Raw genomic sequence first — 14521 nt, forward strand, 5'->3', positions numbered from 1 at the left:
GTATTTCTGTTCACTCAATCCCCAAATTACCAGTCCTTCCAGGGGCTGGATAGGGACCTCAGATAAATAATGTCTATACCAATGCTCAAATATGATGGACACCTGGGACCCACTGTCTAGCAAAACAGGGCAGGGATGTCCATTTAATTTAACAACCACACGTGGAGCAGGTCCTACCATACCATCCGGAATAGAACTACTCCACTGGGTACTCCCCATTGAATCTATATCTAATTTCTGGGAGATGGCGAGGGGCCCGCTAATCTCCCTCCATCGTTTCCCTGATGAGGAGAAGTATGTGATTGAACATTAGTTCCCACGTCATTCATTCTATAGAACATTCCATTGCCCTATGTCCTAATTGTCCACAGCGGAAACACCCTCTGTTTATAAAATTTCCACCTCTCCTAAAATTTCCCCTACCACTGTTAAACCCCCTATTGGAATTACTGGAAGTAATGCTGGAGGGTTCCACCCTTTTATTTAGTGCCAGAATAAGCTGGTCTATTTTCTTATTTTGTTCCACTACCAAGGTAACTAACTTATCTTCTTTTGATCCTTGGGCCTCAGGGGAGGGTACCACTATTTTGACAGATTTGGTATGAGTCTTTTCCCTATTAGCTATTAAGGCTTCTTCCTGTGTAATTTCCTTAATTAGATCATTAAGGGTGGGACTTCCTAATAATAAAGTTGTACAACGCAACCGCTGAGCTACAGGGTCAGTTGTTAGTGCTCCCCTAATTAATTGTTTCAAGCGGCTACTATCCACTTCAGCGGGAGCTAACCCTCCTTTATCTACGATTTTATGGATTAATTTATCCAGTCTATATACATACTGTGACAACTTCTCCCCTGTCTCCTGATATGTATGATGGAATCTTGCAACCAAATCACCTACATCCTCTAATGTCCCATATGTGTATTCTAAGGCCTGAAAGTAGTCAGCCACAGCAGCCCCAGGATTACTTTTTCTAGTGGCTTGAATAATTCCCATAGCGGGTCCCCGTAAGCTCTCTACTATCCTTTGTTTTTTTATATGATCCGGGCAATGCCACTCCTCAGACTGCTGTATAGCTGCCTCCCTCCAGGCCTCATAAGGTTCCTCGCCGGTAGGCACAGGAATTATTCCTGAAAAAAGTCTCAATCGCCTGTAACTACCCTCATAGTGCCACCTTTCCAATTGATGTACTACTTTATCAGCTATCACCTCTAACTGGTTACCTAATTTTTCTTCAATACCCTGTGTTTGACTACCTTCTCTCTCAGTCGCGGAGGGATCTCCACTGGCTGGAGTAGACATGTCACCCACAATTAAGGGTTCAGCCGCCCTTTCACTTCCATCCTTTTCAGGCCATATAATTATCCACCGACGTTCTGGGTTAGATCTCACAGCCACCACTTTAGGAAGCAATTCAGACTCTAAATCATGACTGGTAGTTATTAGTACAGCACACATCTCTCCACTTTCCTTAAATTGTTTATCAACTATCCTGGGTTGTTTCACCCCAAACAGAAACAACATCTCTGTCATAATTGTACCGTCAGTGGTGTCTGTGAGATTCCCCATTAATACAAAACTCCTTTCAGGAGTTACTCCCTTCCTTATACACCAGTCAAACACTTCACTCCTGGTATATTGTGGCATTCTGGCTACTGTGCTCACTAACCCCTGAATATCCTAAAAAATATCTCACGCGGTGCCTCCAAATGTAACCCCTGTCTTTCCACCTCAGGGTACGTAATACATATGTGCCTCCACCCAAGCTAAATTCTAAGGCTTGCCTGGGTAAGCCTCCCACCTGCAGTGTATATGTGAGTGTATTCAAATCAATTTATTATTACCTCTTATATTGTACCTGTTTTCTCTTCCAGAGTTCCAGGATCCAAGTCAAAGCACAAATAAAGGTAAGTAATGTAATTTAATCACAAAATCATACTATACCACTTCTGCATTAATCATTGTCTTTGTTGAGAATAAAGACACTAATACATTCAGTATATATTTATACATCTATATATCTATTTCCTACTAGTATTACACATATTATTTTGCATGCACTTACAAACAACTTTAGCTGTTTTCAATTTCAACTGAGTTACCCGGGTACTCTATAAAGCTGATGTGCACAGTTGGGGCCCATAAAAACAAAACCATTCCATATATAGAAGGACTCTATAATCTGACAGTGGTGGTCTAGTCTTGGATTTATATGAAACTGGAATTATTTAATCCTTTACTGATGATCTCCATCGAAATTGTATTCCCGTGTCGTAGGTGTAATTAGCCTTACTGTGCCTGGGATATGGCTGTAGTTATTTCCTGCTTAAGGATATCTTAGTCCATGCAACACTGTAGCTTTAACTTCTCTTAGTCACAGTATTTTGATACTAGTGTTTTTCTTTGAGCAAACAGATACTATTATCTCACTGAATTTTATGTAACAATGCCATCTGTTTCTCACTTCTTATAGTCACAATTAATGCTGTCATTAATCCTTGCAGAATCTAATACAGTAGTATCTATCCCAGCTTTGTCCAATTAACAGGAATGAATGAATAACAGCTGTAAATTCCAAAGGGGAGACTTTCATATTTAGCCAGCAAATTACTTCAGTGTTATGGATTAACACTAGTCCGACCAATATGTTGTTACAGTTATTTTCATTTATCAGTTTTTAGAAACATCTAATATTTCCCATCACACTGAATCCTGTATTTATATTACTATCTAGGCATCCGGGAATTTTATTCCCTAGTAATAATCTATATACGACTGTCAATTAAATCCTTTCCATATATATATGACAGTCCTCCCTCCTTGTAGGTATGTCCAGGTTATAATGACAATTCAATGTAGTCATGAGTGCTATATGCAAGTCACTCCCTGTGTCGGCCAGGCTATGAATCTTTATGGCTATATTAGCTGCCTGACTTTTGGGTTCAGTCAATTATTCCCATCATTTACTCTTTTGGACTACTGTATAACTATGGTCGACTTGGGCTGTTGAGGACTAGAATCTACAATATGACACTTACTTAAAGCAGAGTGTCAGCCGTAGTCTATGATGCACAGTGTGTATATACTGCAGGGGGCAGTGTAGTGTTAGCTCACTTACACGTCCCGTAGATAGGCAGCTGCTGTGGCTGGATGACGCTCCCCCGACTCCTCCCCAGAGATGATCAATGGAGGTGGGTTGTGCCTAGTGATAGGCCGAAGATACTTTCAGCTCCGCCTAGCCTGGATCGCTATGGCGACGTATCTTCCGTCTTCCCGTGCTCCTAGACCACTGGCCCAGCTAGACCAGGAGATACCACAGCCTCTCCGAGCAACAGGCTGTCACCGGCGGCATCTCCCAGCACTGCCCAAACTCCTTTTTATTCAAGGTATTGCCTGGCGTGGGTAGCGCTACTCAGTCCCTGCGGCGCCGCTGCATGTTCACAGCATACAGCTCTGTTAGCGGCCCGCAGGAGAACTGATCACACACACTAGCCAGGGGAACTGCAGTCTGCCTCACCGCCGGCGGGGAGCTCTATTTATCCTCCCCAGATCTCCAGCTCGTGCGGCTCCCTTCCCGCCGGAGCCGCGCGCTGTCCTATAGCCGCCGCCAATCAATTCTCCTTCCCCAGGCTCGCGGTCAGCTATGTCTCCCCCCGCTCGTGGACCTGCTTCTCCCGCCCTGCAGGTTATTACTCCAGCGGCGCGCGGACCATCTAATGACCCCATCCATGGATCCTATGCTACCCTGCAGGCTATCGCTGATCCACTAAGTCTATACTATCCCTCAATCACCACCTCATGACAAACCACAATGCCAAACCCACACCCCATATCAATTTGACTACATATGTACAACTTAACAAATAAAGTACAGATACTTATCCCCTCACAATTCATTTATACAGATATATATATATAAATATACTTATTTTAATACATATATATTACATGACCCACATATATTTATTACAGAATTTCCCTTACACAATATATATATATATATATATATATATATATTCTCCAAACATTTATTATATTATTAATAAATATTAAATTATTTCTAAACTATCAGTAATAACTATTAAACAGGTTACAGCAGCAACACTCAGATAACAGTTGTATATCTCTACACAGAGAACTATTTCAAGAGCTGGCTATCAGCAAAGTAGGGCCAGAACGTTGTGACTATCAGTGGGCCTGATCAGATGTGGATGGAGAATGCATCGTAGCAGCAGAGATGCTCAGATAGGGTAATGCAGCACGAGGCCTCTGCTATAAGTAGATGCCTCCTGCATGCATGTGTGATCCAGTGCTGCATCCTAGAAAGCAGTATCGGATCACCTGCAACACCATTGGCCGGTTGCGTGACACATGAGCCGGCCGCCACAGCTCTGTGCCAGAGGTCAGGAAATGCCCATCAGAAGACAGAGACCCTGGCATGGGAAATGGAGGCCATCGCCGCTCCCAAAAGGCTGACGACTGTCAATCACTTGACGTCTGCAGCCATTCTGCTTCCAACGACGCAGGATCCATACTACACATGTGCGGTCCTAGCATATGCGCAAAGTACCGAACATCAGTACATTGCACATAGTGAATCAGAAGCATTGGGACCTGAATCAGGACCATGGACCCTAATCAGTAAGGATTACAAATTCTGAATCGCAGGGCAAGGCCCCCCAGCAAGCTACCCATCGCCTCCCCCCTGCGAACATGCTGAAATTGCGATCGCATGGCAATTTCAGCGTGATCACGGAAAGTAAGGAAGCCTCCTGCTGGCGCAGCCTGTCTTCGACCACAGGAGGCCCGCCACCATCTTTGTAATCGCAGCGGCTGCGTGTGACGTCCCGCAGCTGCCCAAATCACGCCCACACCATGCCTCCATTCCCACCGCCATGCCTCCGTCTCCCTGTCTCCGCCCCCGCAACGCTCCGTCTCTGCCTTGGGGTGGTGTATATACATGCATGCAGCTTCTGCAGACCTGCTGATACATGCGTGTTAGCAGTCATGTCTTTTGCATCTGCTACAGGACTGACACACTCGTATATACTGAATATTGTCAGCTCAGAAACCAGGTACATATGCTGGAGATGGAGTGACGGACGTACCTGTAGATGTGTAGAGCTCTGCCTATAGGGAGCAATACGCTATTCTTTGGAATAATTGATGTCACAATTTATATTTTCACATAACGCTGGTAAGGGGTGTGCTCTGATACCACAGGCAGGTAGAGAAACGGTGACCTTCTCACCTCTCGTGTAATCTAATGGAGCTGTTTGTATACGCGTGATCGCGTCATTTTCAAATATTAATAGATCTACAAACACGATGACTACCACTAGTTTAGGGTTTTGCATCACACAAATTACCATTTTTCATTGAAGTCCCTTCTTTATGCTGCCCCCTAAACTTGTTGTCTCTACGAGCTCCTTTGCTGATTAGTTGAAATCTGGGTCCAGAAAGACTGAATTATAAGCTGTGGACTAGTTCTTACAGTTTTTGCACTGAAAGATGATTTCTGATTTCTCACTTTCCTTTTTTTTTTTTTATATAATAGACAGCAAGACAAACCTGGCGGTGACACAACCCGAGGTCCTCAGAGCTGAAGCTGGACAGTCGGTGACCATCACCTGCTACATTGAGAGTAGTGTTACTTCCTACAGTGTGAAATGGACTTTAGGCTGCAATGATAGTCTGTCTATCACTGAGCATTCATACTACCAGTGCAGAGTAACCTTACCTAATGCGGGAAACACCCACACAAGGAATGACTTGGGAAGGTTCTCCTATAATATTACTATTGCCAACCTGACAGAGAATGACTCGGGAACCTTCTGTTGCCATGTGGAGACTGTTAATGCGGAAAAGGGAACCGGAAATGGAACCCGAGTGGAGGTGACCCCGAGATCATGTCCTACAGGTATTGGATCACTATAGCTGGTATTATACTGCCAAGACTGATACATAGACATGTATATTTTACCATATGTGTCTTCCTATAGGAACCACCCCCCAATGCTCTATATGCCCCCCATAAATACATCTGTTTGTATCTCACAGCTTCTCCCTTCTCCTTTTACTACTATGGAAATTTCCGTCTCACAAGTCACCCAGGATGAGACTTTACGCCCACATTCATATATTACAGCATATACAGTACATTATATACTGTATATTACAATGGCCTATGCCTGAAACTATTGATAGCGCTATATTTAATGCCCAAACACCAATCATTTTAATCTAACCCATTGAATGTCACATATACTGTACATCCTGTATATCATTGCCTATAATTTTATGTCCATATTTACATATTTTCTCGGTTTCAGCACCAAATCGGGATAAGGAACAGTTAATTCTCTACGTTATCGCAGGGACCGAAGCTTTCCTTATAGTGATCCTGCTTGCTGTGGTTATAAAGTATCATCTGCAAGGTAAGTGTCTCTCTCCAGAGTTATCTCTCCATAGTATTTACATGTTACTAGTTGTGTGATGACAATCTGACAACTATCAGCAAACCCTCTCCATGAGACTGTTGGAATAGATGTGTGTGCAGGTGTGCTTTTGCAGTTATACAGTATATAGGCACACAGCAGCTGATAAATCAAACTATGAACAGCTCAGTTACTTGACCAGTATTGTTGGATTCATTGGCGGCTGGAGGAACTTGGAAGGAGTGCAGGAGAGATGGGAAAAACTGAAAAGTGCAATGCTAAGTGCAACAGACCTTTATATCAAAAGGGTTAGGAAAAGCACCAGGAAAAGGAATCCAGTGTGGTTCACAAAAGAAGTATCAACTAGTGTGAAAGCAAAAAAGATGGCTTTTAGGAAATATAAACAGACTCAGAATAATAATGACAAAGAGGTGTATCTTGACAGACGGAAGGATGCTAAGAAAGTGATCAGACGTGCAAAGGCAGAAGCTGAGGAGACAATGGCCCAGTCGGTAGATAAAGGGGGCAAAACTTTTTTTTAAGTATATAAATGAAAGGAGAAAATCAAATGGAGGAATAATAAGACTTAAGACAGAGAGTGAGTATTTGGTGGAGGGAGACATGGCAATAGCAGATCACCTAAATAATTATTTTTGCTCAGTATTTACTACAGAAGGAGAAGGGAAGGGGCCACAGTTATGTTGCAAGGACATTCATAAAAATAAGGTAGATGAAAGTACATTTACAGAGGAAAAGGTCCTAACTGAACTTTCCAAACTAAAAGTGGATAAATCAATGGGGCCAGATAGGATACACCCAAGGATACTCAAAGAGCTAAAAGATGTGCTGGTGGCACCATTAACAGAATTATTTAACCAGTCACTAAATACAGGTGCTATTCCAGAGGACTGGAAAAGAGCAAATGTAGTTCTATTGTACAAAAGTGGAAGCAAGGAAGAAGCAAGTAACTACAGACCAGTGAGCCTTACATCAGTAGTAGGGAAAGTAATGGAAAAACTACTAAAATAAAGAGTTGTGGAATATCTTAAATCAAACAACTTACAGGATCCAAAACAGCATGGATTTACTGGTGGGAGATCATGCCAAACAAATCTTATTGACTTTTTCGACTCTGTGATGAAAATAATAGATCAAGGGGGAGCTGTAGATGTAGCATATCTAGACTTTAGTAAAGCATTTGACACTGTCCCACATCGCAGACTGCTAAATAAACTTGAAAGTGTGGGGGTGGATTATAGAATAGTTAAATGGATAAGAACCTGGTTGCAGGATAGGAAACAGACAGTTGAAGTAAATGGAGTGCAATCTATGGAGGGAAATGTTACCAGTGGAGTACCCCAGGGATCTGTACTCAGACCAGTTTTCTTTAATATCTTTGTTGGTGACATTGCAAATGGTATTGAAGGGAAAGTATGCCGTTTTGCAGATGATACAAAGATATGCAACATGGTAGACACACCAGGAGGGGTAAAACAAATGATTGATGACCTAGCTAGGCTTGAAAAATGGTCAAGAACATGGCAACAACAGTTTAATGCTAAAAAATGCAAAGTCATGCACCTGGGTCTCAAAAACCCAAAGGCTAAATATAGTATCAAGGGTACTACAATGGAAACTACTGAGGAGGAAAGGGATTTAGGAGTCACTATTTCAAGTGACTTAAAGGCAGGAAAGCAATGCAACAAAGCAATGAGAAAAGCAAGTCAGATGCTTGGTTGCATAGGGAGAGGAATCAGTAGCAGGAAAAGAGAAGTAATAATGCCACTGTATAGGTCATTGGTGCGGCCTCATCTGGAATACTGTGTCCAGTTCTGGAGACCATATCTCCAGAAGGATATAAATACATTAGAGAGTGTACAAAGAAGGGCAACTAAAATGGTGCATGGCCTACATCACAAAACTTACCCGGAAAGGCTAAAAGATCTTAACATGTATAGTATGGAGGAGAGAAGGGAAAGGGGAGACATGATAGAAACTTTCAAATATACCAAAGGTTTTAACAAAGTTCAGGAGGGAAACATTTTTCAAAGGAAGAGAAGTATTAGAACTCGAGGACATATACTGAAACTGGAAAGAGGCAGGTTCAGGGGAAATTTAAGGAAAAATTATTTAACAGAAAGGGTAGTGGATAAGTGGAATAGCCTCCCATCAGAGGTGGTAGAGGCTAAGACTATGGAGCAGTTTAAACATACTTGGGATAGGCATGTGAATATCCTTACAAGGAATTAAGGTTCAAAGAGGGTTGCGATTACCTAAAGGATAAAAAAAAATGGGCAGACTAGATGGGCCAAGTGGTTCTTATCTGCAGTAAAATTCTATGTTCCTATGTTTCTATGTTTACTGACAGATAGCAGGTACAGCCGTACTCACTGTTACATGTGTACTAGTGATGGAGCAGAACTTGAGCAGAGCCGGTGAGTGTATGCTGTAAATAGGTAGCATTGTAGAGATCATGGAACAGTTTTATAGCAGGTATTAACCAGGTCACCCAGCATGTTACTCCACACAGTCTCAAGATGGTAATTGCACATGCTTAGTAGTGATCACAGTGGCCATCTTGGGATAGAGCATGGAGCCTCCCTGCTGGAGAACAGGAAGAGTGGGATCGACACAGGAGTGCATTCCTCTTTCAACAGAGACTACTGTATTTCCAAGCCCCCTCCATAAGTGACCCAGAGGGTAACTATATTGTAGGTGCAGGGAGTGTGATATCACGATCGCATCATGACCCTACCCCCCACCCCAGCACAGTACTATTTAAATTCATGAATCATGCCACTGCGCAGTAGTTAGCAGAGCCTCGCTTACCTGAGGCTCACCGATGCCTGAAAGTCGCAGGCTATTACATTTACCCCTGAGTGTTTTTATGCAGTATTATGTAGTATATCGGATTGGTTTAAGCTTCCAAAGAGTCAATAGATATATTTTGTTTTAAATAAAAAAAAAAAGTTTGAGAGTCACACAAAAAAGTGGCATTCAAAAATATTGTTACTAATATCAGAAAACAGTAGTAAGGTATTCCAACCGCAAACCATGTACTATAAGTATAGGGTAGTACGGACGGTGTAATGGTTAGCATTACTGTCTCACAGCACTGCGGTCATGAGTTTGATTCCCAACCCGGCCCTAACTGTGTGGAGTTTGTATATTCTCCCCGTACTTACATGGGTTTCCTTTGGGTACTCTAGTTTCTACCCACATTTCAAAGTAGGTTAATTGGCTCCCGACAAAAAAGAACTCTAGTGTGTGTAAGTGTGTGCGTCTACATGGGCAGACTAGATAGGCCAAGTGGTTCCTATCTGCCCATCAAATTCTATGTTAATAACATAAGATAAACAAAACACAAACGAAAACAGGTGCGCTGATTTGGGTGGAGTTCAGGTTTAGTTAGTTTTTCATAGGTTTGTCAGTGTGTGCTGCTGCTTCCCCCTAATGAGGCAATTGCCAACCTCAATATAGTGAACTGCAGAAGAATTTTTTGTTTTGGGGATGCGCTACACCACTGGCAAAGGAATAAAAATTCTCATAAACACGTATATATAATACTATGTATTCCTGTATATAGAAAAAAGGGTTTTAATACTCGTCACACAATTCCAAAAAATAAAAATGTATAATTTATTTTTAAAGAGTTTCATATATAAACAAAAACATTTTTCATTAAATAAAACTTATAAAAACATATATTACTAAACATAAGTTTAAAGTATACTTTTTCTTTTTTTTAAAAAAACACGTGTGAAGATTGGTTGTAAAGCTGATATAGCCTTGTTTTTGAAAAGGACAGTCCTCAGGATTTGAAACAATGTTATTCTGTGTGAATGTCCTATTGTAGCGATCTTTGCTACAATTTAGCTTTATTTATTGGACGAAGTTCCCTAAGTCCCTGCTGTGCACAGCTTATGATGTTGATTATTAAGCATGCATTATAAATTAATATGCCACTCCACCTTGTATCCACGTTATTTTCCCCTGGTTCCAAATGTAACAGCTTGATCCCTCCAGACTTAAAGTACCTCAATTAGGTTGCCATGTTTAAACTCTGCCGGGATTCAGGTATTTGCTGCTGGTTCCGATTTCTTTGGGGTCCGTGGCTGTCACTGTGGTGATGATGAGTGGGTTCCTTTAGACATGTAATGCGTTTCTCCGCCTTGTTCCGTCACTCTCAGCGGCTTCCTCAGACATAGTCCTTAATGAGCCCCGTTGTCCTCTTTATATATCATCATATATCACTATATTGATATCACCTGGTCTCGTCTGTGCGCCTTCTTGCGCTTGTGTGTTCCGTCTTGCGTTCCAAGACCCTTTTTATTGCGCATGCGTATTTCTTAATGCGTCTCAAAACCTCCGTCTCATCTAGCATATTTGTTGTTTCTATACTGCTTATGTCCTTAGAGGTTTTTCTCATTCCGCTATATCAGCTTATGTATATTTATGCATCTTTACACTCTCCTTGGATTGAATATACAACGCTGTCTCTTGTCAAAAACAGAGTTTTATAGAAAAAATGTATACAGTCATCTCTAATTTCTCCATAGTTGCATTAAACAGTATTGTATTAAACCTCTTTCAACAAGTAAAATTCCTTCACTCCACCCTATTGTTTACCTATATTACTTTAATTACCATAATATTTTCTTTACCGCATTTTTTCCCCCCCCCCTATATACCATATAAATAATCAGAGAGAAACTTGGATACATATAAACATATTTGTTGTGTTTTACATATTTTTCTACTATTTATTTATATACATTTGGTACCCTATATAGTATTTAATTCATTAGGGATCAATTTTTGTCTAGTGATTCTTATCTTTAAATCCAAAAAACATTGCTTAATATCTAAAATGCATCATGAATGTAATTATAACCTCATAATTTAATCGAACACTAATCCAATGTAATCTTTCCTCACATTCTATGTTAACCCCTTCCCACACCACCTCCTCTCACCCCGGCCTCCTAACTAATTATATTGCATGTGAAGGTCTTGCACCCTGGTATTAAATGTTGTTTAATTCTATAGTGTCATTCAAGCCCGCTGGAAACATACTGTGCAAACAAAAAATCCAATATGCTTCCCTTTTGCAAAGTTTTGTGTAACGATCCCCCCCCCTGCATGTGATGTCCACCCATTCAATACCCGTGATCTTTATATTGGCCATGTTTCCATCTTGACAATTTGTAACATGTCTATATAATGAGTTAGTTCTTAATTTCTTTTCAATATTTCTTTTATGTTCCATAAATCTGCAATTCAATGTTCTTATTGTTCTGCCTATATATTGTTGTCCACATCCACATTGTAGTAGATATATAACGAATGTGGACTTGCAATTCATGAACTTCTTTATGGGGTGCACTACTTTAGTTGTGAATGACTCAAAGCTTGTTACCTTTCTTTCTGAATATTTACATGTGCAGCACCCTGTTCTTCCACAATGATGGAAACCTTTTGGTCTTTGTGGGAGCCAGCTTCTTGAATTGTCTTGTTTTGTTTTTTGCAAGAATAAACTAGGAGTTAATTTTAGCCTCAAATTCTCAGCTTTTCTAAATATTACTTTATCCGACAATTCTGTATTTTTATTCAGTACCTCATCGAGTTTAAGTAGAGGGAAATTCTTTTTAAAGATTTTCTTAATTTCTCCAAATTCTGTATTATATTTGGTAATGAAAGAGGTCGTTCTATTTTGTGTTTTCGATTGTTCTATTTTTTCTTTTTGGGGTCCTTTTTGGGAGGTGTGGGATTTAATTATACTTCCCTCCAATATATTTTCCCTTTCTGTACCTATGACCTCTCGCAAAGCTTTCTCTAATATATGATTTGGATACCCCTGTTGACTGAAAGCTTTGTAAATCTCTTCTACCTGTCTATAAAACCCTTCCTCTGATGAACAGTTTCTTTTAATACGGAGGAACTGGCTCTTTGGTACATTGTCTTTCCACACTTTATAATGATTACTCCTATAGTTTAAATATCGGTTCTGATCGACCTTTTTGATATATGTTTCTGTACAAATCTTTTCCCCTACCTTTGCTGTTAATGTAATATCCAAGAAATGTATAACCGATTCACTAATAGTGTTAGTAAATTTGATCCCAAAGTTGTTATTATTCAGACTTCTTACAAAATTCTGTGCAGACTGGAGATCCCCTTCCCAGATAAAAAATAAATCATCTATAAAACGCGAATATAGGACCAGGCCCGCCCCAGCCTCCCCACCCCAAACATGGCGCTCCTCAAAGCGGCCCATAAATAGGTTGGCGAAACTTGGGGCGAACCTGGTCCCCATCGCAGTTCCACGTATTTGTAAATAATATTGTTTATTGAAGAAAAAATAATTATGATATAAAATAAATCTAATCGCCTGTATTATAAATTGTTTCATATTATCCGTAAGTGTGATGTCTGTCTTTAAATAATGTGATGTTGTTTGGATTCCTAATTCATGATCAATATTTGAATATAAGGATTCAACATCACAAGTAATGAATTTATAATTTGGTTTCCACTCAATATTTTTAATTAAATTTAAAAACTGAGTCGTATCCTTGATATAGGAGCGTAAACTTTTAACATGAGTTTGTAAATGACTATCCACAAAAAAAGATAAGTTGTTCGTCATCGAGCCTACCCCCGAGATGATCGGTCTCCCTGGGGGGGCTTCCAATGACTTATGTAATTTAGGTAAAAAATAAAAAGTTGGGATCACTGGATGTAATGAATATAAAAAATTAAAGGTCTCTCTTGATATGGTTCCCTCTCCTACAGCGCTATCTAGAAAACATTTTAATTTCTTCTGAAATATATTGGTGGGATTACAGGTCACTTTCTTATAGTACTCCTTATTGTCTAGCTGTCTATAAGATTCCTTTAGGTAGTAGGTGGTATCCATTATTACTACCCCCCCTCCCTTATCTGCCTGTTTAATGGTAATGGTTTCATTTTTCATCAAATTTTTTAGGGCATTTCTTTCCCCTCTATTTAGATTATCTTTAATTTGTGTCTGTTCTGATTTATTACACATTTCTCTAAAATCTTCCATAGTTGTTTTGTGGAAACTTTCAATATATGGTCCTCTATATTGTAGAGGATAGAACTCTGACTTTACTTTGAATTTTAATTTTTCTGGAGTAGTTTCCTGTATATCATATAAACTAATGGGGGTAGTCGTTTGTACAGATTCTGCTGCCAGTTCCTCTAATATATCAACTATATATTTGTCTTCATCATTAATGAGGACAGGTGTCCCTATTTCGTTTTTTTGTTTCAATGATTTTATTGCAAAATAGCGCTTTCTACTGAGGGTTCTTATATATTTATTCAGATCTACAAATAGCTCGAATAAATTTGGTTTGGAAGAAGGTGCAAAGTTTAAACCTCTTTCCAGCAATTGCTCCTCTTCTTTGCTGAGGGTTTTACTGGAAATATTAAACACTCCTTTTCCTGTTATGTGTGTCTTATATTTTTTCCGGGATTTCCCTCTACTTCCTCTTGGTTTTCTATATCTTGGTATCCTTTTCTTTTTAGTGGCCCGCTTCTTTCCTCCGGGTTCATGTTTGGATGGTCCCATGATTTGTGGCTCTCCCCTAAAAAAACTTTTTGTCTTGCACCTCTGTTTTGGGGCTCCCTTTCCTCTAATTGTCTATCCTTCCTGTATTTATCTTGTATCCACCCCCCTCTTGGACTCCTAGTTTTCCATTCACCACTTGTTGATTCTTCTAGTGTTCTAAACCTACTTCCTCTAGGTGTGTAATGTTCCCTCTTTCTTCTATCTATCCATCCCTGTTGTTCCCTTTCTCTTAGTGTATTCCTATTTGACATTGCTGATTTACTTTCATAAACTCCTTCCCTATTTTTCCATTTATTTTGGGGTTTAAAAACTCTCTCTTCTATTTTCGCCATGTTCCCTCCATTTTCTGGAACATAAAAGAAATATTGAAAAGAAATTAAGAACTAACTCATTATATAGACATGTTACAAATTGTCAAGATGGAAACATGGCCAATATAAAGATCACGGGTATTGAATGGGTGGACATCACATGCAGGGGGGGGGATCG

General features: G+C 40.1%; 1 protein-coding gene across 1 annotated transcript; it reads right to left on the minus strand.

Annotated features, from left to right (window-relative positions):
- Nucleotides 1-325: 325 nt before the first annotated feature.
- LOC134949941 (paraneoplastic antigen Ma1 homolog) lies at nucleotides 326-1645 on the minus strand. Its single transcript, XM_063938626.1, has one exon. The coding sequence runs from the start codon at nucleotides 1643-1645 to the stop codon at nucleotides 326-328; it is 1320 nt and encodes a 439-aa protein (XP_063794696.1).
- Between the last annotated feature and the right edge of the window lie 12876 nt (nucleotides 1646-14521).

Source organism: Pseudophryne corroboree, chromosome 8, assembly GCF_028390025.1.
Source record: "Pseudophryne corroboree isolate aPseCor3 chromosome 8, aPseCor3.hap2, whole genome shotgun sequence".
In the NCBI taxonomy this organism is placed as follows: domain Eukaryota; kingdom Metazoa; phylum Chordata; class Amphibia; order Anura; family Myobatrachidae; genus Pseudophryne; species Pseudophryne corroboree.

What these genes read in the sequence shown, in the direction of transcription:
- LOC134949941 (XM_063938626.1), bottom strand. Translation starts at nt 1,645, where the DNA reads ATGCCACAATATACCAGGAGTGAAGTGTTTGACTGGTGTATAAGGAAG.